At 35.9% G+C, this 26,389-nt stretch overlaps 1 protein-coding gene across 3 annotated transcripts in view; it reads right to left on the bottom strand.

Annotated features, from left to right (window-relative positions):
• Positions 1–26,389, bottom strand: part of CSMD3 (CUB and Sushi multiple domains 3) — a 699,407-nt gene that overhangs the window by 366,247 nt on the left and 306,771 nt on the right. For all 3 annotated transcript variants that reach the window (XM_009643918.2, XM_009643926.2, XM_035899525.1), the window contains one exon: positions 16,395–16,516. In XM_009643918.2, coding sequence (XP_009642213.1) covers positions 16,395–16,516 — 122 coding nt within the window. The remainder of the gene's footprint in view (positions 1–16,394; positions 16,517–26,389) is intronic.

The following is a 26,389-nucleotide window of genomic DNA, read 5'->3' as shown; positions in this document are numbered from 1 at the left end:
AGTGAGGGGTGTCCCTGCTCCTGCGGGGGGGTTGTACTAGATGACCACTAGGGGTCCCTTCCAACCCAAAACATTCTATGATTCTATGATTCTATGAATTGAAAACTAGATTAATGTCTGTGCCCAGCGGGTGGTGATTAGCAGCTCAAAGTCTAGTTGGAGGCCAGTAACTCTTAGTGTATCCCAGGGATCAATACTGGGACCAGTTCTGTTTAATTCCTTCACTGGTGATCTGCATGATGGAGTAGAGTGTACCCTCTGCAAGTTTACCACACCACCAAACCAGGAAGAGTTTTGTTCTGATATGCCAGAGGGACATGCGGCCATCCAGAGGGACCTCAACAGGCTGGAGAAATAGACAAACAGGAACCTCATGAAGTTCAACAAGGGGAATTGCAAAGTCCAGTCCCTGGGCAGGAACAACCCCACGTATCAGTATATGCTGGGGACCACCCAGCTGGGAAGAAGCTTTGCAGTAGTGTACCTGTGGGGTCCCGGTGGACACCAGATTGAACATGAGCCAGCGATGCGCCCTTGCTACAAAGGAGGAAAATGGATATTCTCAATTGCATGAGAATAAGTATTGCCATCAGGTTGAGGGAGGTGGTCCTTACTCTGCTCAGTCGTGGTGAGACACATCTGGATATGATGTTCAGTACTCCCCAGTACAAGAGAGTCTTGGACACACTGGAGAGAGTCCAATGAATGGCCGCAAATATGAATAAGGGACTCAGGCATCAGTCCTATGAGGAAAGACTGAGAGAGCTGGGACTGCTCAGCCTAGAGAACAGAAGGCTCACAGAAAATCTTATCAGTGTATATAAATACCTGAAAGGAGGATGTAAAGAGGATGCCAGGTTCTTTTAACTGAGAGAACAGGACCAGAGGCAATGGACATAAACTGAAACACAAGAGGTTCTGTCTGAACATCAGGAAACAGCTTTTTACTGTGAGGGTGACCGAGCACTGGCACAGGTTGCCCAGAACGGTTGTTGAGTCTCCCTCCTCAGAGATACTAAAAAGCTATCCAGACATGGTCCTGGGCAACCATCTCTAGGTGGCCCTGCTTGAGCAGGGGTTTGGACAAGAAGTCCCTTCCAACCTCAACCATTCTGTTATTCCATGAAAACTGAATCAACTAAAAATCGGGCATCTGCTCAAAATGATCGCTTACTACCTTCACAGCTAGTGCTTTCTTACAGATACACTATTTGGAGAGATCTTGTCTATTTTGGACATTCCTCTTAAGATAAATAATAAATCAGCATATTAGGGTTTGCACCTCTAATGAAACTAATATCTCTTCATTAACTGGAGCGAGAGTTTAAAATAAAAAGTCTACCAACTATACCAACTATATTGACTAAAGTTAGGTAACACTGACTACATAAAGTTTCTCTCTTCCATGAAATTGCCCCTGCATGTCTTCTACAGTTGTGAAAAAGACAGGGATGACTATTGAGAATAATGTGCTAATTATCCCTATTACATCTAGCTGAACACAACTCCCTGACTAGGCAGCATTTCATATAGTAGCATGACGAATAAATGAAAGGAATGGTAGATTTCAAGGAAAGGTGAGAGAAGATGCAATTGATTACAAATTATGGGCTACAGAAATGCACAGCTATGTGGTTAAAAAGAAATGTATATCCATATTAGGAAGCTGGACACAGCTAACATAAGAACCAGAGATAAAAATGCTAATAAATTGAAGTTTTCAAAAGACAATAAAGCAGGTTTGGTTTGTGCTTTTTTAAAAAAACTAGACATGCATAGATTTTGAATTAAGCATAAAATCTTTAAAATGTATATACATAAATACTTTATAAAAACAGGTGTGGTTTAACCCTGGCTGGCAACTCAGCCCCACGCAGCCACTCACACACTCCTCCCACAGTGGAATGGGAGCGAGAATCAGAAAAGTGAGAAAACTCATGGGTTGAGATAAAGACATTTTAATAGGTGAAGCAAAAGCTGTGTGTGCAAGCAAAGCAAAACAAAGAATTCATTCACTATTTCCCCGTGGGCAGGCAGATGTTCAGCCATCCCCAGGAAAACAGGTCTCTGTCACGCGTAATGGTGACTTGGGAAGACAAATGCCATCACCCCGAACGTCCCCCCCTTCCTTCTTTTTCCCCCGGTTTATATACTTAGCATGATATCATATGGTATGGAATAGCCCTTTGGTCAGCTTGGGTCAGCTGTCCTGGCTGTGGCCCCTCCCAGCTTCTTGTGCATCTGGCAGAGTTAGGGAAGCTGAAAAGTCCTTGACTGGTGTAAGCACTGCTTAGCAACAACTAAAACATCAGTGAGTTATGAACATTCTTCTCATACTAAATCCAAAACAGAGCACTATACCAGCTACTAGGAAGAAAATTAACTTTATTCCAGCCAAAACCATGACAATACAAGTAGTGATCATAGAATCATAGAATGGATTGTGTTGGAAGGGTCCTTTAAAGGTGATCTATTCCAACCCTCCCTGCCACGGGCAGTGATGTCTTTCACTAGATCAGGTTACTCAAAGCCCCATCCAACCTGACCTTGAACACTTCCAATGATGGGACATCCATAGCTTCTCTGGGAAACGTGTCCTCACCACCCTCATCGTAAAAAATTTCTTCCTTATGTCTAGTCTAAATTTACCCTGTTTCAGTTTAAAACCATTATCATTTATCCTCTCACTACAGGCCCTGGTTAAAAGCCTTTCTCCATCTTTCTTGTAATTCCCCTTTATAGGATGAAAGGCCACAGTAAGGTGTCTCTGGAGCCTTCTCTTGTCCACGCTGGACAACCCCAACTCTCTCAGCCTTTCTTCACAGCAGAGGTGTTCCAGTCCTCTGATCAGTTTTGTGGACCTCCTCCAGACTCCCCCTAATAGTCCATTGACATCCGCGGGCTTCCTCATAAAGGTATGTAAATGACTGATTTTAAGACTAGTTCCAAAACACAATATAAATGAATTTCCCAACACTGAACCTGTGATCCATAAAGTCATAGGTAGACACTGCTTAACACCTAAGGCATCTAAACTCATAGCATAGGTATGGTTTTGACCTGTATAGTCACCAGATGTACAAGGCTATGAGGAAACATATGAGAAATATATTTGGAATACTTTTTCACAATAACATCATTTTTACAGTGGCAATGCATAGTACATACGCATTCAGCTGATCAGACAACTGTTAATATTCCAAACTCTCAAATCTGGTTCCTCCTGTCTAACCTAGTCTTTTGAATATGTTTCATATGTCTTAGAAAAGCATTCTCCAATGTTACTTTGATAAAATTATGCATCAATATCACTCGCAGATAAGCATACGTTTGAACAGCAATAAGAGCTACAAGTGTTCTAGTTTTTTCTTTCTCCTAATAGAGGCATTTGTAACTTCTATTAATAGGAAGGGTTTTCTCAAGAAGATTTATTATATTTGGAATTCATTTCCTCACTGATTTTTAGTGGTATTTGAACACTTAATGCTATGTCTCTTTGATAATATTGATCTTAAGGTTGAAAGGTTTTTATAGCAATTTAGTTCAGCTTCTGATGTTCTGAAGGAGGTGAAATGTATTTCATTAATAATGCCTTCCCAATAAATGATAAAAAAAAAGCTAAGACTAAAAGATCGTACAGCAGAGTTAGTAGCAAAAGTGTATATGATGCAAATCTTACAATATTGTGTTTAGATTAACTTTAAATAAATAATGTTCTATGAGTTCTATTTTCTACTTTTCAAACGCTATTTTTGTAGTAAAACCCATCAGTCCATTTTACTACTTTCCAAGGAGGTGTGTTAGGAAAACCTTGGAACTTTTTGTGGTACTTCCATAGATAAGGTGGCCATGATGCTCCAGATAGCCTAAAAAAGTATGACTTGTCCAGACCATTATAAACAAATAGCAATAGGTATAAGCAGTACAGAATCAACCAGTCCATAAAACAGCAATGAAAAAACCCGCAATCATCCCTTTAAAAGAGTGACTTCATAGAAAACAACCAGCAGCTCCTTTTCCCAGTCAAATATCAGAAAAAAAAAGGTATATACTGAGCAGAACAATTTACTATAAAGATCACTCACAAAAGCAACCAAACAAACTCAACTGGAGGAAAGTGACAAGTCTCTGTGACAAAAATTCACCAAACTAAAAAGACTGAAACATATCAGTTGCTTGCAGTGCAAGCACTGGAAACTTCCTGTCAAAGTCTCTGGGTCATATGCATATGTCTTTTTAAAAGTTCTGGCTTGGGTGTGCATATTCGTCATAAGTACAAATAAGAAAATATGTTTGCATTCAAAGTGCATAGGAGACATAACTTATACAAATTTTAGGAACTTATAGAAAGTCAAACAGAATTAAAACTCAGATTCGGTCTTTAATTCTACCTAAAGTTTTAATCAAAGGTGGAGTTAATACCTGAAATACAGGTTATGGCTGGAATTTAAAATTGCTGATGGCTGAAATAGAAGTAATTACTCCAGTTGCAGTTGTTGCAATAGGCACAGTCTTTTGCCCATTCTCTGCCATATGGTAGGTCATATTTTCAGAGTGTAAACCATCTCTCCTATAGTCACATAAAAGCCAGAAAAATATTTAGTCATATAAAATCTACCATAATTAAGAAAATGGATTCGTCCTTCTTTCATAAGGAAAGCGGAGTTACAGTAAAATTGCAGGATGGGAGGACAAGTCATTTATCCATCTGCAATTGCATTACTTTCTCCCCATTTCTTTTATTTTACTATTTTTCTCCAACACTTAATCCAAAGCACACACATGTACTTCCTGACTCAAAATTCTCTCATTCAGCAATTGATTCTATTCCTCACTGCTGATCCTGCGAACTTCACAGAATCACAGAATCGCAAGGGTTGGAAGGGACCTCGGGAGATCATCTAGTCCAACCCCCCTGCTAGAGCAGGCTCTCCTAGAGCATTCTACACAGGACTTCATCCAGGCGGGCTTTGAATATCTCCAGAGAAGGAGACTCCACAACCTCCCTGTTCCAGTGCTCTGTCACCCTTAGAGTAAAGAAGTTTTTCCTCATATTCAACTGAAACCTCTTATGTTTCAGTTTGCACCCATTGCCCCTAGTCCTGTCACTGGACACCACTGCAAACAGACTGCTTCCATCCTCGTGACTTCCGCCCTTAAGATATTTGTATGTGTCTTTGTACGTTCTTCCTGTCTTAGAAATAGCTGGATTCCTTTCTGTGCTCTTACCACACTCAGTTTCCCCTCCCTCCACATATATTTCCAAGTATTTTTTAAATTGCAGTATATGTGTCTGTATTGGGTTTCTATGGCAAGGTCAACCCATCACAACATCACATTTTTTTAATGGGATCAAAATGTTCATGATCAATATGGAAGAACAGTGTTGCTAACATTGCAAAGAAATCGAATGTGTTCTGAACAGAACTTTCTAGATTCATACAGAATAAAAGTACATTATCTCCTACTGATAAATACAGTACCAGTTTTTTTGATCTGCATGGATGAAAACCAGGACTATGGATAAAATATATAGTTAAGAGTGATCTTATGTATGCTCATATTTTGTATTCATTTCACTGGCTGTAACACCCGCAATACATCTTCACATTAGGCTTAGGAAAAGCCAAGTTTGAGACATTGGCTTGTAAAAAGAGCTGCAGTGTAGTTTGTTCCAACAGGTCTGACCAAAACAGACTTCATGAAATGAGTACTTGAGTTCATGTTAAAGCACCCAGCCTGCTTGAGATTTATACTGTCAATGTGTGTATATATGGATGACAACTGGGTTTAGGCTTGACAGCAAGCTTAGGAAATGTTCCACTGACAGTTTGACATGGTTAACGAAATAAACACATCTGTGGTAAATTTAATGTAAACACTCAGCTTTTTGCTGATTTTGATTTGCTTATTTCTGGCTTGGCTTAAAAAGAACAAAAACTCAGAAATGAAAAGATTAAATTTTTGCAGGAGAAAAACATCAACATCATGACATAAGGAAAGAGGAAGGGAAGAATGGAATGTAAGAATATATATATATATAAAATAATAATTTAGAGTGATTAAATGAGAACCATATTTAATATAAATTCAGTAACAGTTGCAAGTTATTCCCTCAGCATTCCCTCCTTCAGACTTGCAGAAAATATCATGTAAGGAGTTTCCCAGATATTTTGAACTATTTCAACACTTTCTCAGAAAGTAAAGGACTACAGCAGTTGGAAACAGATGTCATAAATTTTCAGTAGGCTCTACTGTTACGACAAAATTCAGATTATAGATTTCCTAACAGATATTTGACATCCACAAAAAAACCTAGCAAAAATAATAATTAAACCCCCCTAAACCTAAAACAAAACCAAAACCCAACTATCTCCCAACTGTCAGACATAAATTATTACCAATTTCAAGATTATTTCAAAATGCAATAGGTAAATAGATAAGAATGTGAACACTGACAAACTTTTGAAACCTATATTCTAAAGAACACATTTGAACCTATATTCTAAAGAATTCATTTTAAAGAATACATTCTAAAGAATACATTTATGCAGGCAGTAAGTATACTCCTATGCTTGAAATACACCAAATGTAAAATTTAGAATATGATAGTGAGAAACAAAAAAATAATCATATAAGATTCCTTTTTTTAAAGAACCAGGACCTAGTTTTCTGATCCATCTAAATTTAAAAATAAGCTTATATATTTAATTTCTCCTTACAGTTTTGGAAAACAGCTTGGCCTTTTTTTTAAAGGAACCCTTTTTTTTTTATTTTTCTCCTTCTTAATGCGTGGTGGTGAACGATATGTGGTGTGAATATGGCTGAGATCTGTCAGAAAGGCTGTCATTCTAGTACTGATGTTTTCCACAGTGTTTCTGTCACTATGGATGAGAAAAAAATCAGCAAGAATAATTCATGAGACTTGAACTCTGGTTAACTCTAGCCCCAATTCATATTTCACTGAAATTTTAGCCTGTTTTTAAATTTAAACTACTTGTTTTGTAGCCCATCCTTTTGAAGGGCAAAATCAAGAGTCACAATTGCAATTTTCTTATCCCACATGTTATTTAGGCAAACAACATGAACTAGGTTTTAATGTATCCCAGCAAATAGCATTACAAGTAAAAAACCCAAAGGATTTGTATTGACCTGACAATGAGCATTTCAGCACTATTTGGCTTTCTCCTGGACTAAACTGGTTTAAGCATGCTTACACTATGACAACTATCTAGCAATTACTGCCTAACAGGTCTGGTTTAGCTCTGTGAATACTTTATATGGCAAAAAGCCCTAAAAAAACAGGGCATTCCAAACAACAGCCTTTAATGTTAAGTGAAGCTGAGGAAATTGTGCAACTTTCAAACTTTACTTTGTACAAATGAAAAGAAAACAGGTGAAGATACAAAAAAAAAAATACGCCTTGGTACAGTGCTGGTAGTCTTTTTACTTCATTAGCAATGAGGTGATTTTATTTTGTTAAGCTAAAGCAGAGGGATACAACAAACTAATATTATTGTATACAAAACAGAAAAATTGTAATTTTTTAGGTATTAGCTAAGAATGAAAGAATTAAATTCACTATTCTTTTATGGGCAAAATATCTAGAGCATTCGAAGCACCATAATTTAAGAACACCTATAATGACAAATCGTTATATGATTTCACTCCACCTGTCAAACAGGTAATTTGCAGATTTATAATCTACAAATCCACACGTCTTTCATTTTATTTGTTGTTTTTGCTACAATATACATATAATAGGAGATAACAGCTTTCTTTCCCTCACTGTCTGGAATTTTATCATGTGTATCATTCATTCTGTGTTTTAAAATTAACAACAAAGATTTTCTGAAAAAGGTCAAGGAACAGCTGCAGAATTTGTGTCATTACAAGCAGCAGTAGATATTTGAGTTATGGAAGCAATGAAACATACAAAATGAGGGTTTGTCATTCAGACAAGACAATAGAGAAAATCTTGCAATGTTTATAACAATATGAAAATGCATTCATAATGATAATTCTTTAAGTTCAAGAAATTATGTTTAATTTATTAGAACATTATGCTGTGGTGGTTGCCAGCTTTAGCAAAAAATGTTAAATCAATCCACCCAGTGTTTATTCTGGTAAGGTAAGACCAATAGGTATTTAGTGCAGGGGAATCTAAAGACACTTTCTTTTTGTAAAAACAAATAAAGTTATCATGGTTTGTGTTGAAGCAGCTTTCACAGAAAATACATTTCTTTATTTCCTATCTAGTTGATATTAGCCGAATCAGTCTTCCAGCATGAAAAAGTCTTTTTTCTGATGCTTAAAAAATACATATATATAAAAATCTCTGGTTTGGTTAAGCCCATCAGAAATCATTAGCGTGACCACCAGGTCCAGTATCGCATCCCCTCGGGTAGGGGTGTCTATTACCTGGCTTAAGAAGTTGTCCTCAATGCATTCGAGAAACCTGCTGGATGGCCTACATCTTGCCGTGTTGGTTTTCCAGCAGATGTCGGGGTGGTTGAAGTCCCCCAGCAGGACGAGGGCCTGCGAGCGCGAAGCCTCCCGGAGTTGGAGGAAGAATGCTTCGTCAGTCAGCTCCTCTTGATCTGGCGGCCTGTAGTAGACACCAACCACCAGGTTCCCTTTGTTGCCTCTCTCTCTGATTCTTACCCATAAGCTTTCGACCTGCTCGTGGCTATTCTTCAGGGACAGCTCTTCACACTGTAATGATTTCTTGATGTAAAGGGCAACGCCCCCGCCCCTCCTTCCTCGCCTGTCCCTTCTGAACAGCCTGTAGCCATCAATAGCTACATTCCAGTCATGGGATTCATCCCACCAGGTTTCTGTAATGGCAACCAGGTCGTAGCTTTCTAGCAGCATGATTGCTTCCAACTCCTCTTGTTTGTTTCCCATGCTGCGTGCGTTTGTATAGAGGCATAGAATCTAAAGACACTTTCTTTTTGTAAAAACAAATAAAGTTATCATGGTTTGTGTTGAAGCAGCTTTCACAGAAAATACATTTCTTTATTTCCTATCTAGTTGATATTAGCCGAATCAGTCTTCCAGCATGAAAAAGTCTTTTTTCTGATGCTTAAAAAATACATATATATAAAAATCTCTGGTTTGGTTAAGCCCATCAGAAATCATTAGCTTCTTCCACCTATAATTTTCCTACACAAATCTCTAAATAAAATAAGCCCTCTGCTCTGGGCTTCTCTTTTCCACCTCAGAGGTTGCAAATTGCTATCTCCATTTAAGAAAGTCTATGGATAAACCAAGTCTATGTTACTAGCCCCATAAAGAATAGGTCATAATAGGATCTGGAAAAAAGACTGGTCTGAAAAAAGATGCAAATAACTGTAAAATTCAGCGTGCAACCTGCTTTCTATGTATACAGTTCATAACTGAGACAGTAAACCCAATGTGATACCACAAAAAGTTATAAACAATATTTCCAGCTGTTTATTGGTAAGAAATATTGCTCAAGCATCTGATCTGATATAGAAACAATGAAAGGAAAACAAGTTTTAATTTTTTAGGAGAAAAGCAGTAGAAAAAAATACACTGCTTCTGGGGAGGGAAGGGAATTAAGCCATGAAATTGCAAAGATTTTTTTAGTATATTCAAAATGTAAACATAAAATTACAAGATCCCATTACCTAGTGTCAGAATAAATTACCAGCAATTCATATAATCGTCCAAAACCTAACTGATGCGTTTGTACAACATCCCATAAGATATTTCTCTTTTCTCTTACTAGATGTGAGAGATATAATGAAGCATAGTTCAAAGTGAGAAATCCTTATTCCATTTCTGTGCAGTTATTCACAAGAATGTTTCCTATGGACCCAAGGGGTTAATAATATGAGAATTGCAGTTCAGGCCAAAGCAAAGAACTTTAAGTTCTGTTGCACCTTTAGAGTACCACAGAGAGGCATGTTTTTCTTGAATGTTCTTTCAGGAAGATCCCTCGAACTATAGTTTTGCTATTTCTGATCAGCAAAGCTTTAGCTGGTTCCAGAGTAGCCATGGATAAAACAGGGGCAAAAATCACTTCCTTGATGTCTGTTAAAAAAATGGGTGCAAACCATGTTAACACAATCTAGAAGTGGGAAAACTGTCCATGAATTTCCTCCATCATATACGGTTGAAGAAGCCTTGCATGTGCAGGTACTGATCCTCATAGGGAATTTCAACCTCTCCAATATCTCCTGGGAGTGCAACAAAGCAGAGCACTTGTCATCAAGAAGGTTTAGGCAGTGTATTGATGACAAATTCCTAATAGAGGTGATCAAGAGCTGACAAGGGGACATGCTCTGCTGGAACTCATGCTTACGAACAAGGACAAGCTGGTCAGGAACCTAAAGGTTGGGGCAGCCTGGGCTGCAGTGATCATGGGTTGGTGCAGTTCAGGATCCTGAAAGGAGCGAGGCAAGGCAAAAGGCAGGAACACAACCATGACAGTAGAACAGACTTTGTTCAGGGTTCTGTTCTGAAGAAACTCACACAGATGGTTCTGGAGAGACCCGGTTGATATTCAGGGATCACTATCTCCGAGCTCAATAATGGTTCATCTCAATGGATAGAAAAACAAGCAAAAGTACTAGTAAGCCTGAATGAATGAACAAGGAGCTCCTGACTAAACTCAAACACAAAATGGAAGCATGAGAGATGGAATCAAAGTCAGGACACCCAGGAGTACAGAGACACTCCTTTAGGCATGCAGGGGTATTTCTAGGAAAGCCAAAGCCCATCTGGGGTAATGTCTGGCAAGTGACATGAATGGAACAAGAAGGGCTTCTACAGGAATGTCAGCAGCAAAAGGTAAATGACAGAAAACAGGTGCTGTACACTGAATTAAGCAGGTTGCATGGTGGCAAAGGACACAGAAAAGTGTACTGAATACCTTCTTCACTTCTGTCCTTACTGATAAGAATTTTCTTTTCTTCAGGAATCCCAGGGCCTTGAGATCAGAGAAAAAGTCTGGAGCAGAGATGACTTATTCTTGCTAGACGAGGATCAGGTTAGGGACCATTTTAACAAGTTGGATATACACAAGTCCATGGGCCCTGCAGGAGTTGCACACAGGGGGGCTGAGGGAGCTGGTCAATGTCTTTGTGAGGCCACTGCAAATCATCTTTGAAAGGTCCTGGTGATGAGGAAGTAATTCCTGAGGACTGGAAGAATGAAAAATTCATTCCTGTCTTCAAGAAGAGCAAGAAAGAGTATCTGGGGAACTATAGGCCAGTCAACTTCACCTTGATTTGTGGGAAGGTGATGTAGCAAATCATCCTGGACACCATTTTCTAACATATTAAGGACAGGAGGATGCCCGAAAGTAGCAAGCATGGATTTATGAAGGGGCAGTCATGCCTGATCAACCTGATAACCTTCTACAATAAGATTACTAGCTTGGTGGATGAGTAGAGAGCAGTGGATGATTATCTTGAACTTCAGTAAGGTTTTCAGCATTGTCTTCCATAACATTCTTATAGACAAACTGATGACATATGGGTAGATGAATGTTCAGTGATGTAAGAAACACAGCAGGAGGCCTGTCATACTTGATGTACTCCAGGGGTCAATACCAGGTCCAATTCTGTTCCACATTCTCATTAATGACCTTGATGATGGCACTGAGTGTATCCTCAGCAAGTTTTAAAATTATACAGAACTGCGAGGAGTGGCTGATACACCAAAGGGTTGTGCTGGCATTCCGAGGGACCTTGACAGGCTGGAGAAATGGGCTAACAGGAACCTCACAAAGTTCTACAAAAGGAAATGGAAGTTTTTGCTTCTGGGGAGGAACAACCCCATGCACAAGTACACACTCAGAGCCAACTGGATGGAAAGGAGGTTTGCAGAAAAGGCAGTGGGGCTCCTCATGGACAGCAAGTTGAACATAAGCCAGCAATGTACTGTTTAGGGTAAGCTAACTCGTGGTTTGCTCTTTGATTTTCCACAACAACAGTAATGTGTCTAAATAGTTGGGTAAAACATTCTCACAAAGTTAACTTTTTATAAATTGATTGTAAATTTCCTATGTGAAAATTGTTCAACTGTCCTGAAACATTTCAAAATTCAGCAGAAGTTCAGAAGACTTTTCTTTTACAAAACAATACAACCATTTTTATCTGGATATGATACCATATAGGCAATCATAGGTATTTCACTGTTACAAAGTTATGTACAAATTGCCCCTATTTACTTTTCCATTGGATCAGTACCCAGGGCTTTGGCACATCATAGATGTCTTTCTAACAATAATCTTAATTATTTTCTCTTGAACAGGTCAGCTCCACATAACAGGATCCTGATAAGAATAAACATGCAAAAATATGCACAAGAACAATAAAAATATGCAGATCTCACTGATACCATATGTGTTGGGGCACATTCATCGGTGAGTTCTATTACTAACTCCTATCCACATGACCTTCCTTTCACAACAGATTTTTATTTAATTTCTCTACTTTTCAATACTAAACTCACTGTCTTCTCTGGCCATGTTTGAGGTATTTAGTCATGGTTCTACTCCACTGCCAACAAGGCTTGGGGAGGAATAGCATGTCTGGTTAACTGTATGAGGTAAGAAACTAACTTTAATGCAGTAGAAATCTAAGGGGGCAGATGATTGCCTGGGACAGTATTTCTTTCATCTCTATAGTACTGATATAAAACTTATTTCTGAAACTAGTCAGGGAATAAAATTAACCAGATTTGATCCTGGAATTGGCTGTAGACATGGGAGGAATGTCCATTTACACCAGAGTTAATGTTCCTTTCAGGGTCTTTCATCTAGTGCTTTCCCCATAGAAGATTCTCAATTTCTGAGCTATTTTGTTGCAAATGATGCAACAGAAGAAGCTCTGAAATACCAGATCAGTAAGTCCTGAAATATCAGGATCAATAAGTCCTCATGGTTCTCATGGCTTCGGTATAATATTGTAAATATCACCATGTTATAATGAACACCATGACATAATTTGTTGTAGTCATAAATAACTCTTAATGGCTAATCTTCATTATACATGAATGACATTTTTGACTTGAAGGCAAACATCAATAGTTATGCCCTTTAGAAGTCATGCAAGGCAAACACTATTGTGTTCAGAACAATAAGGCAATGCTACCATGAATCGAAACTGAACACATTAAACCACTGATGATGTAAGCAAAAACTTTATACATGTAATATATGCTAAAAAGTTGATCTAGCTTGTAAAATGATCTCATTTTCTTTTAACCTCAACAAATGTAGGTTATTCTAATCAGTGCTAGACACCTTTTCTATTTATACTGAAAACTATAAACATATCTGAATGTTGTTTCAGATAACACTGTAAACCTTTTATCTACCCACTATTTTAGAAACCCCTTAATTATCTGTGAGTCTGCATTTCATTGCAGTAGCAAAGAGATATAATTATGTCCAACCAGTAACATGCAAAGAACAGTATTTTCTGGGTAATGCTGAAGCTATTATAAACATATCTATAATAAACAGGATAAATCCTTGCACTACGATCTGCCCATGATGAATCTAAGACTTCCCAGAGTCTAATAATTCCAGTGGTATGCACAGAAGTGAAGGAACAGTCTCCAACATTCATGTTTTGAAATAAAATGTCACATTTTTCAAAGAGGTGCCACCAGCTTGCCTGATTTGCTCAGCTGAGTACTGTGGTGGGTCCATTTTGGAACCAGATAGAACTGGCTCGGTCCAACATGGAGGCAGCTCTTAATCAATTCTCACAGAAGTTACCCTGCAGTCCCTTGCTACCAAAACTTTATCATGTAAACACAGTACATAAGTACTAATCAAATAAACTGAGTTATTCATGCACTGAAACATTTTACTAAACCAGCAGAAGCCTAACCCATGAATTCTGGTTCATCCCCAAATACTAAAACTGCATGTATGCTTATATATTTTTATCAGTCAGGGCCTGGAACAGTTTTCATGCTATGCTAATATGCTATTTTGTAGTATTTACAGTTTCAGGAAAAAAATCCAATATAAAATAACTTTTAAAAAAGCTTTTATTTGAACTATTACAAACATGACCTCTGACTAAATAAGGGGTTTTTTTTGTTTTCATTAGAACTGGAATTTATTCATACGGAATAACACGATCTCCTAACTGTTTTGAGAGAAAGGAAAACAAATCTAACAACTGCACCTCCCCCATACAAGAATGATACAAAGCTACTAGAAAGAGTCTAGTGAATGGACACTAAGATGACTAAGGGACTGGAACATCTCTCATGTAAGGAAAGGCTGAGAGAGCTGGGCTTGCTTGGCCTAGAGAAATGAAGGCTCAGGCAGATCTTAATGTGTATAAGAACCTGAAGGGAGGATGTAAAGAAGATGGAACCAAAGTCTTTCCAGTGGTGCCCAATGACAGGACCAGAGACAATGAGCACAAACTGAAACACAGGAGATTCCATCTGAATATCAGGAACCAGTTTTTCACTGTGAGGGTGACTGAGCAATATCATTGGTTGCCCAGAGAGGTTGTGGAGTATCCTTGGAATATCCTTGAAGATATTCAAAGATCAACTGGGTAACTGTCTTTAAGTGGCCCTGCTAGAGCAGGGATGTTCAACTAGATGATCTCCAGAGGTCCATTCCAACCTCAGTCATTCTGTAACACTGTGAACCACACTGACAACCAGAGACAAAACATAATTTTCTGCACTCAGCTTTAAATTCAAAGTTCCTTAAAAGCAAAAACTGGAAATATTTAAGGAAAAGAATACTGAGGAATAATGTTTTTGAATGCTGTCTTGGAACCCTGCAGTCACTTGTGATTTGCCAGTAGGTACATACCAGTCTGTGAGCTTAAAGGTTCACTTCTACCACTGATTGGTAGAATGTACAAAATCTTATTTGGTTTTTTTTTTTTTCTGTTGTTGTTGTTATGTAGACATGCCCTTGCTGCATTTAAGAAAGTAAACCATTTTATGCAAAATATGGCCAAAAAGGTCTTAAATTCATTCTATACAGCAGTTCAGTGGTGGTTTTCCAGCTATTTAAAGCACTTGTTCCAAGTGTAAGAGCTGCATTTAATTTCCTTAAAAATATGATATTAAATTCTATCCACTGCCATATTTGACAGAAGTTTATCTCAGAAATTCTAGATGTGCACAGATTTCATCTTGTGCACTAACAGGTTTGGATTAAAAGAATAAAAATGTGAAGCTTCTTTGGGCCAGAGAAAGGGGTCTTAACTATGACTTTTGAACTTTGTGCCCATCTGTGGTACAGAGACAATATCATCTTTCAGGGACTCTTGACACATCTTTGATGATCTATAAATTGGATTAGCAATCCTTAGAACAAGGATAAAACAAACAAATGACCCCCTCAAAAAAAAGGTTTACCATCTTCATTATGAATATTCTAATCACCTTTTTTCTTCTTCCAAGGTGAAACCTAAGGATGGCCTCCACAGAGGACTTGGTAAGATTAGAGAGAGAAATGCACCAATGTAGCTAAATGGCTTCTGAAATGTAATCAGATTTTCCCTGAGTTCTCTGGCTTCCTGGTTAATAAACTCAGGTGTAAGGGGGTAGGCCTTCTAGTCCTCTCTGATCAGTTAACGGAGTGTGATGCAGATGGCAATATAAGACAGAAATCAGGAGGTAGACTAGACCCCTGTAGCAACAAACATAGATGTTTATAGTCCTTTATAAAATACTCCTAAACTGTACAGATAATTTATGTTTTGCTGCATCTAAACAAGTCCATTACACTTGGTCCGGATTAAATGACACGCCTGGAAATAGAATATAGCCATTGCTACCAGCTGCCTAGTTCTTGAATTTAAAGACAACTGGTGTCATAACTTAGCTTTATTGCTCTACTTCGACTCATCTGGCTTTATCAGAATTCCTAGTACTTTTGGTTTAAAGTGTAGGTATAAAGTATATGGGATTTTAATACAGTGGTTCAAACAATGAAAGAAATTACACAACTTTAGAACAGTCCTTCATGAAATGAAAGTGAATTTCATGAACCTCAGTGATTTCTCACATAGTCTAAGGTCAAACATGATATAAAGTCTTATACACAAAACAGCTCTACTGATTATAACACAATATTAGTGGACCCATGACATTGCTTCATACCATTGGTAGTTGCTTCTGGGAATTCCTTTAGAGAATCACATAAAAACATGATGGGATTTACTTGGCATACAAAAAGCAAAACACTCCTAGGGGAAACAACAGGTTTTAACATCTGTCCATACCCATCTAATATCAGCCATTTCTTAGAAATATCTGCAATGTACCAAGTACAGCAGCTGGACTGTAGAGGTAAATCACGTTATTGTCTACATATGCTTTTTTTGTTTGCTTTTTTTTTAAAACCAAAGCCAGAATTTTAAACTTACCTTATTAGTATTGATAGCTGTGATGACCCACACACATTGAGCATTGCTGTCATACTGGAATGGAAAATTGGGTGATGTGAAAGTGCCTCCAGGTCCCTGAAGATTGGATCCACACGTCTTGACTGCAAAAATAAAGTTTATCTTTTAATTCATATACAAAATACATGTAGCAAGTTCATAAAACAAGCTCTAAGTTATATTAATCAAGATGTGAAGGATTAAAATACCATTAACCAAAAATAGAACCACCTCATACAAGATAGATAATAAAATATTCATGTTTAGTTATTCTGACAAAGTAAAATAGACTTTAAGCTAATAAACTTCAAAAACAATTTAATGAATTTGGAGTAAAAAGAGTAACTACAGTAAGAGAAACTGCTTTATTTATTTTTAAAAGAACACTTCAAGAAGTAACTTATGTCATTACCTTCACTAATGTCTCAAAAGACAGGAGTTTTTATAGTAGAACACAAAAATCACGTTTATCACTGTGCATTTTTTTGTGCATATATATTGGCATAAGGCATATCAGCATTTTTTCTGCTGTAACCACTGTCCAACCCATTGAACCAATGGCTGAAGCACTGAAAACTTTAAAGGAAACTTGTAAAAGTTAGACTTACACAAAATAGTGTTATCTACTTTTAAAGACTCTAAAGGGCATTTATTTACAAATCTGTATGGTTCTTTAGAGTAGCATATCTTAAATGAAACAAACTGATATCTTTATTTACTGTAGGTTGCATCTCACATCATAAATAACACAAAGGACATCAACTGTCCTTTCTGTTTGAGAATGGCATTTTTAAGGCACTAAACGCATAGTCTGCTGAAGTCAATAAAAATTTTATTGTCAGTTCCTTGATACTCAGATCTTTGCTGAATGCACTATTGGTTAACCTCTCCTGTATAAAGCCGTAGAACTAACAAGCAACCTCAGCTAAACATGAGCGTATAAACTGCAGGAGCTAAAAAATTATTGCTTCCTCTGTATTCTGACAGATCACCTTTTTTAAATTATTTTAAAAAATCACATTAAGGTATGTGAAATAGCTATACAGTTGTATTGTGCTTTCACAAAGCGTGCTTATTTGATCAATGCTGAACACAGGTGGATTCAGCTACTGCTGGATGAAGACTCATTCCTTCCTTCCCTCCTGTAGAAAGAATGTCACTATTTCTGCCCAACCTGCACCACTTTTACCCCTTAGAGAAGCAATACTCTGATGAAGAATCTGTTCAAAGCCACACCAGAAAACTGAAAGCAAGGATACAGGAGGTAGATGAGGGGAAGGCTCCTCATTTATGATCAGTAGCTGCAGCCATTGAGGTCATGAGTGAAATTAATGCTGAGCACAGCTTTTCATCTGTGTTTTTAATAAGAAACTGTATGACTCTTGCAGCTCATATTTGTGTTTGGGAAGAAAGTCAGGAGGGAGAAACCATTGAGAGTTCTAGACACAATCTGCTGCTCCATCTGAACATTTGAGTTCATCCTTTGGGGCAGAGTTATGATGTAAAGCACATCTCCTTTGCATGTATGCTGTGGTAGAGTTATGAGTTGTTTGCTGGATTTTTCAGGATAGCCTCATAGTGGAGGTCTCAAAGGAAAACCATGTCATTCTATAGTGGAATGGCCCTGATAAAAGCTAAGCCTCCTAATTTCTATTATTCATAATAATTTGAAATATTCCTAACAGATATTTCCTTTCAGTACCATAGTATGAAATCCAGAAGAAAAAAAAAATATCACAAATTAAACCAATGACATCATTTTCTAAAGTCTGGATAAGGAGGAAAAAAGGAGTGATTAAATATGAATCTTCATTCATTTGAAAATACAAACATAAGAAGCTGCAAAGATGAAGCTGTTAGCTGTACTTATTTACAGTTTAAGAATGCAAACGTTCATAAAATACTGAAATATTATGGGGTAATACTGAATTTCTTTAGAGATAAAGAGAGTAAAATGTACACCTTGAGGGCTTTAATGCCTATATATGATTGAACTCACTGCACTTGGTGAGCAACTGATGAACAAAACACATCTGTGTTTTTTGGTGAATATCAGAGTACTTTCTGTTCAGCAGTAACTGTAGTGAAAGCAATGTTCTACTATAATATGACAATATAATATTCTAGTATGCTAATATTTTATGTTCAAGTCCATAATCCACACTTTGGCAATAAAGCACCATCAAAAATATTCTTATGTAATTTCTTTACCCAGTAATTTCTATCTGCATTTGAACTTTAATACTGTGCTTTCTTCTTCAATATCCCCATTTTTATTTTTAACCGATTACCTGTTGTCTTTATCTCAATAAATATCACAAGTTCTCTGCCTCTGGCTCTGATTTTGTGTGAATCACATGAAGATTTTTTTGTTCTCAATCACTGCAACCTTTAAAATGCTGCAGGTTACAGGAAGTGTAGTATATACTTGTAAAACTAAGGCAAATTTTTGTTTAGCTTTTATTAATTATTAAAAAAATCTCAGAAACATAACAAGTGGTCTGCATAAACTTTTTGCTTTATTTATTGAAAATTATAAATACTTCCTATATCTCTTAAGATATTCTTTGACGACCCTTCTGAATTCAATAGTTGCTCACAGGACAGTTCACCTAAGTGTGCATTCTCTCATGGCTCTGCGCTGATTCTTACAACACCAGAAAAAGTAAAGTAGATGAAAAAAAAAAAAACTGTTTCTACTGCATTTTTGAAGTACTGCCTCAGACAATTGATTTATGCTGCTGTTCACATGAGTAAGTCTATTTAACATTAGAAGAACTTATAGATAAGCTCAAAGTTGCAAAACTGTAAAAATACGTATGCATAACAGTAAGTTAACATCACATAACACCTTTTTCTAGATTTCCTGAATCTGTTCCTAGTTATTTTAATGATCTGAGAACCCTGCCATACAATCTTGATATTGGTTAGTTGTCCCCTGCGTGGGTGCCTGGCTACCTGTTTCCAAAATAACAACAAAGAACAGAAGTTCCACAGGCATTCAGATCATTCAGATTCATTCACCAGTTCCTTCTGGCATAAGAAGCCTCTTTGAATATAGACATATTTGATAGCTAAGTCTGTAAAAATTCATTGGTTACCACTTCAAGTCAAGACTGTGGCAATACAAGCTAACCTCAAATCATTAGTTGAAATCTGAGCTGCTGTGTTTTGAAGAAAGTGAAATATTAAGTGTGAATATCAGGAAACTGATCATCATTATCATTAAGAAACAGATAAGTTCCTTCCCAGCTTACTCTTGTGTCTTTGAAGGTTTCTGTCTTGGCTTTGGTTCATTATTATTCAGCAAGAATTTGCTTTCTTTTTTGGAACTGATCTGAAAGCATGACTTAGATTACTATTCCTATGCAGATAGTTCACGTGTTTGAAGATTATTTCTGATTGCACTTCTGAATATTTTACACAGTATTTGGAAATAGATAAGCATAGAGACACAGATATTTAATATCTTCAAAAACAAACATTAAATTTATACTAACAACTTATGGTCAGTGATACATATTGAACGCATTCAGTAACTTTACTTAATAACAGTAGTAACAGTTCAGTAAAATACAAACATGAGAACAATGAAATTTGACCCTTAATATTTTTCATAAAATAGGTATTTTACTACAGCTCTCTAAAAACAAATTACAACACACTGATATGTACGATCTACCATTTAAAGTTAATAAATTTTTTATGTTTCTAAATCACTGTCTTTATTGGAAGAGAAAATTTAAATTTTTTTACAGTACCAGATCTGATTTCAGACACATTGCAAACACAGAAATAAGGTCATTAATTCATTTTACATGTAACAGACAAAAACAACTCGTAAGACCTCACAGTCCTCTAAGCATGGAATTAGCTCTTTGTGGGAAACAGAAATTAATAAATCGGAGGAAAGCTTTTGCCATGCCAATAATGCAACCTCGTCTTCAGAAATTATTATGAGTTTTGCTATTAACTTCAGAGATTCACATGAATTTTATATTTGAGATTAGTATGAAGAAAGAAAAAAACCATGATCAGTAAGGCAAATAATTTAGCTAAGCAAAGATGAAACATACAGAGATGCAATTATCAAGCTTGCACAAAAATGTGTAGAATAGCAACTCTATAGTTGTAACTGGTGAGTATTGGAACACTAATATGATCAAAGGCGGGAAGGCAGAAATATTCATCATGGAATATGATTTCTTTTCTGACCTATATAATATATTCTGAATAGCTGAAATTTAAGCTCTCTATACACATTTAATTTATTTAAAATAAATAGAAATCCATAGTAGTCAGTGGAGCTTTCCAGATCTGTAGGAGACAAAAATCTGATGGATCAGTTTAAAAACAAGTATAATTTTTTAAATTATAAAGTCTCTGGTGTCAGTAAAGATTTTTCATTTGTAAAAAGTATATATCCTTGCCTCACACACTTAAAAAGTCTAACTTCCTTAGGTGTCTACTTCACTATTTCGCTTGTAGGAAATAGTGTACTTCACTATTTCACTGTCTGAAAGCTAGGAACTTATCCTACCAATGCATACATACATGTGCTTTCCAATTGTCAAAGAAAATGTGAAAACCACAAAGTTAACACAAGCCTACATTGAGAATTCATGAGTGATAATTATGCATATGGAAGTATGTTAGGTAAACTCTAAAGGACAATAGCATTTAACGAAAACAATTAACTAGGATCACCTGTAAAAGTCAACAGAGAGAAAATACTAAAGAAGACAATTTTCTTTTTTCAGTCCTTAATGCTGAAGGTAGTACAGCTAACACTCAAATAAACAGAATTTGTTTGTTGTATAAATATATATACACCTCCATTAAAAAAATCTACCATCGCCACCAAAACTGTGAAAGCATAAGAAGCAATGCATTATCCTGAGAACAAAGATAAACAAGGGACAGCTTCAATATGGGGAAGATGTTTAAAGATATACAGTCTATTAAAAAAATATAATCACTGTCTGAGTGGTGCAAACAGCTCAGCTCTATGTATAAAACAAGAAAGTTCAGCTTGTTAGAGTTCCAAGGATATTTTTCTAAATTAAAAGATAAAGTCAGAATTTAATTGGATTTTCAGAAAGCTATTAGCAAGGCCACTCTGAAGAGTCTAAATAGGGAAAATGAAAACCAGTTAAGCAATCACAAAAAGATAAAATAATGAACGTTTTTACTGATATTGGTGCTCGATCAAAAAAGTTTGGAGGCCACTGAACTAAACACATGACAATGAAGTTCTGTCCCATTCTAAAAGAATATATAAAAATAAGATGTTGTGAACATAGACACTTTTAATGTAGTATTTAACAAGGCAAGGAAATTTTTAATAAAATGTCACACCTGAAGTCTAATTGCAGAAATTTAGCTGTTAGTATTTTTAAAATATTGTTAAATATTTACTAGCAATTCTTTACTGGCAATACTTTATGTAAGCATTTCCTGTGATTACTATAGAATTAGTCAAAACTACTATAAACTCGGTTCACTGCCTGACTAATCAAGAAGATGGCAACTTACAATCAGACCAATAAAGTGTTCAGATAAAAAAAAAAGGCACAAGTTTAGAGAGAAATTCACTGCTAAGGTGCCAGACACATTGAAACTTTTTTTACTATGTATTTTCCAGTGTTGTCATGACTGAGATGAAATTATGACTGATGTAGAAATCTTACATCGAAACTTTTTTTAGAATTTGGAAACTGCAAATCCCGTGACAGAATCTATTCAGTAGCTGGGTTCAGAGCACATTGAACATACTAAAAGCACTACTATTTACAGGCTGGTCACAGTGGGAAAAGAAAGAGCTGATTTTGCTACCACTCCATCTAAAAAGTTTATCACATAAGAAAAAAATCACAAGGACTTTACTGTAAAAAATCTGCTGTCAGGTAGTACCTAATAGAAAAGAACACTGAAAAAATATCAAGTTTTTATTAGTAGAATATGATAAAAGAAAGAAGATTCTTTTGGTATAATACTCTATTATTTTTCTAGGTTAGCCTAAGAGGAAATCTGAATTAATTCCATTGCTAACTCCCATATTTCTCTTGAGATTTCCAGACATTTGTTTTGGTCCATAGAACACACAAGAACACTGCAGCAAGACCTATTCATTTAGTGCCTCCAAATTGTAACTCTTCCTGCAGTGTGCCCTCCATAAAACAGGCAAAGCTCTGCTGATCTGAAAGGGAAAGGGATGGTTAGCTATGAAAGCACAATTGACTATTGCTCTTCAGAAGAAAAACATACAATTTGTGAAGAGATACTGAGTTACCTGAAATAAAATATTGAGATGAAGGCCACAATAGATTAAAAGTCATTCAACTGGTAGAATTTATTCAATACTGTGCAAGTTATGCACAGGCTAAACACACTGAACAGAAATACTAATTGTATGCAAGTAATTCTCTTGCTTTATCAATATGTTGAACTCATGAGCTTGATGCCAACATAATGGTCTGTCTTCTCATTTGTATCAAGTAATTATGCATTTTAGCTAAGAGTCATTGAAGAGCAAACAGAATGTAGTTCATTTATATAAGACTGGAAAATATCAGAGTGCCAATATGTAATTCTAATCTGAAAATAAATCACAAAACTATGTATTTCAGAAAATGCTTTCTCTGGAAATTTTTCCAATCTCTGCTACTTTATTAAAGTGCTGGACAGAATTAGGCTTTAGGTAAGTTTTTTGGAGAGTTGTCTTGGGTTTTTTTTTTGTTTCCAAGTTGTATCATTTATATTTCCTGTGCATTTTTGAGATGGAAATTAGAAGACAAAGAAATGTAGAAAAGCAGTCATAAACCCTCTTGACTACAAGGGATGAGTCCTTTCTCTAACTACCTATCTACCTATTTGAATGTCTGTTCACTGCTTGTCTCAGTACTTTATACGTTTTTCCAAGGCAAGGGATACTCATGTCAACTTGTTATTATGTCTGTGCAGACTTTTGGAGTAACGTTTTTCTCTCGGCTCTATTATTTCCCCTATATTCCCAGCTATCCAGCTTTCATATGTTCTGAGTTCTTTGTTCTCCCTTTTCTTATTTTCTCTAGGCAATACACTAATGCACAAGTACTTTTTTTTCATAAATCATTAGTTTTGATTATGGGTTTTCAAAATTTCTTTTGGTAGGTGCTCAGGCCTTTTGGGCATGAGGTAATTTATTTATATACTGAATAGTTTGCTACATCTGTCTAAAATACCAAGAAAATACCAATATTTATATATTTTAATGAATACATAAGCTCTCATATATATTTAATCAATATACTTAATATTTAATATATTAATGAAATATAATTATAAGCCTGTAATTTTTTCCATAAGTTTTTTGGATAGCATCTTTTTAGGTGATGCTCTGGAAACTAGAATAATTAATAAGTTGGACTGAAACAAGCAATGATAATAGCTGGATCTTCACATAGGGAATGCACATACAGGTAAAACTTACCATAAATTACTAAGCATATAAAGATAGGCAACAGCTAGAAAAGAGGATTTTATCATGTTTACAAGCCCTGCTGAGCAATCAGGAATATATTATATTGTCTTTATGAAGTACTACATTTAATGTATATTCTAGATATTACTAATTTACAATATGTCACAAAACTGTACCACATTTGGGTAGAAAATATATTTATATCTACCAAGACTTCTACACAAAGATTTTAAAATAATTTATAAAGACTAATTATTTCAGTTTCATAATACCTCTGTGAGGTGGAAAGTCATGCAGCTTGTACAGAAGGAATATCCCCACTTAAAAAACTATTGTCTGTTTTCAGATGATATAAATTTTGGCTGAGTTCACTTTAAAACAAATTATAATGGCTCCAGGTCACACAATAATTCAGTGACAAGCCCAGAATTCCTCATTCCAGGGCCTTGCTTTAATTATTAGGTCACCCATCCTTTGGTAATGCTTGGGTATACTATGTTCCCAGGAAAATCTCTGTTTAAAGCATTTCTGTGTCTGTATTTAAATAATTTCTAGAGTTACAGAAATTATACATTAAATATCATGTACCTACCCTAACCCTTATCCAAATCCGGATTATTTTCTACAGTATATCACTTGTATTTTGCCTAAACTACTTTAAATCTTTAATTATTTTAGCTTTCCTTCAAGGAAAAAGTATCCTCTTCCCCATGTACACATTTGCCTTATTGGCTTATCTTATAATGGGATTTAGTTCCTGGAATAACTTGTTACAATATCAGCAAATATCAGAACATCAGCCAAGTATAAATGACCAGCAGAGAAAACAAATTACTGACATTTACCGTGCCAAATATTCAATTTTCATTTTAATTTTTTCCACTAGATTTTACAGAGGTGAGAGTGTCTCATGTGAAACAAATCTCCCAGCAGACAGGAACATGTTAATCTCTATTTATAGGAAAACCAGACTCCCAATTCTGAATTTTTAAATTCTATCCTGTTTGTTATTTCCTGTGTCAATACTTGGTTCTTACATGGCACTTTTCATGTCTGACAGGCATTTGTAAAGAATTTTAACAATTCAATTCTTGTTTTTCTCATTGCCCAGCCATGCAAACAGGAGTTGGGCACATAAACCAGGGCTCCTAGATAATAAGTACTGTAACAGTCCATACTGTTTAGTAAATCCTTGTTCCAGTCTGGCTGCAGAAGTCATTAAACTCAATTGGACATATTTCTAAAGTTTTACAGCCATGTAAGATATTTTCTCACTGACTCATGGGTTTTTACTTTCACACCATGTCTTTACAGAAGTATTACAAAACCATTTAAAGTTTATTAATACATTCCTATTAAAAATACATTCTTCAAGTGATGGTGCAATTCCAGAATGGTTCAATCTTTGAATTTAGGACATCAATTATATGTTTCACCTCTCTGACATGTTGTTTAAATCTGTTTTCCTAACATTACACTGAGCTATGGTATTTATGTCAATATACAGGAAGCAGCAGATACAGATTTTTTACAGATAGTTTTCTCCAGTCTTGTTTACCTTAGTCACTCACAAAGCACAAACCAGAAACTAACAGTAAAGAGTTTTTAGTGATATTGCTTTAAAGTAAATTCAAAATAAGGAGGTTTTGAGGAGTCTTCCAAAATATTCCCTGTAAGTAGCTATTATATATATTAAAAATTACTTATCATTCCAATTAAAAAAGGGAATCTTTTTCATGTTGCACATCATTAGTTAAGACAGTGGATGATATTTAAGCTACTTGAATGTAATCCTTTTTTCAAAGTTCTTTTGCAGTATAACGTAGATTTCTTTAACTTTAGAAATCTGCAATGCATAACTAGGAATATTCAAGGGCAACAGTCACATCCATGTTTAAAAGATTGAAGACAGCAATTTTTGGTGAGTTAATTTTAAATAAAACTATCTTCTTATGCTTGAAGAGTTCAGTTTCTCTGCCAATATAAACAGCACTATGTTTAGCTTGCTAATGGTGTTTCAATTATATTAGTTCTGCATTAATAAGACTTTCACCACAGTATGCACTGAAGTTTCAATTATTGACATGACTCTAAACAAACTTAAAATCATAAATAATCAGGAAATACAGGCTTTTATCATCTAAGATTTAAGCATACACTTTATTCTTCACTTTTTGTTTAGGAAAAATAAAATCTCCTATACTTCTGTATTGTAGTTCAGCTTATTTAATTTTGGGTTTTTTTCTGAAAGATAATGTAGGACTGCATTTCCTAATGTTTATTTCATGTGAACTATACCTATGACTTCAATGTACAAGTAGAAGAAATGGTAAAGAAAACAGAAAAAAAAAAAATAAAAAATGCTTAAATGAGGAGAATATTTTACTTGTTAAGAGGCCAAAATTGTCTAAGCAGCTTGTCATGGCCAATAATATGAAAATGAATTGTGTTGAAAACTTAGTATAGAATTATTTAATTTGTAGCCATTGCCAAGATACCAGTACAATCAATACGG

Source organism: Egretta garzetta, unplaced genomic scaffold, assembly GCF_000687185.1.
Source record: "Egretta garzetta isolate BGI_Z169 unplaced genomic scaffold, ASM68718v1 scaffold240, whole genome shotgun sequence".
Classification (NCBI taxonomy): domain Eukaryota; kingdom Metazoa; phylum Chordata; class Aves; order Pelecaniformes; family Ardeidae; genus Egretta; species Egretta garzetta.
This window is presented reverse-complemented; position numbering and strand designations above follow the sequence as displayed.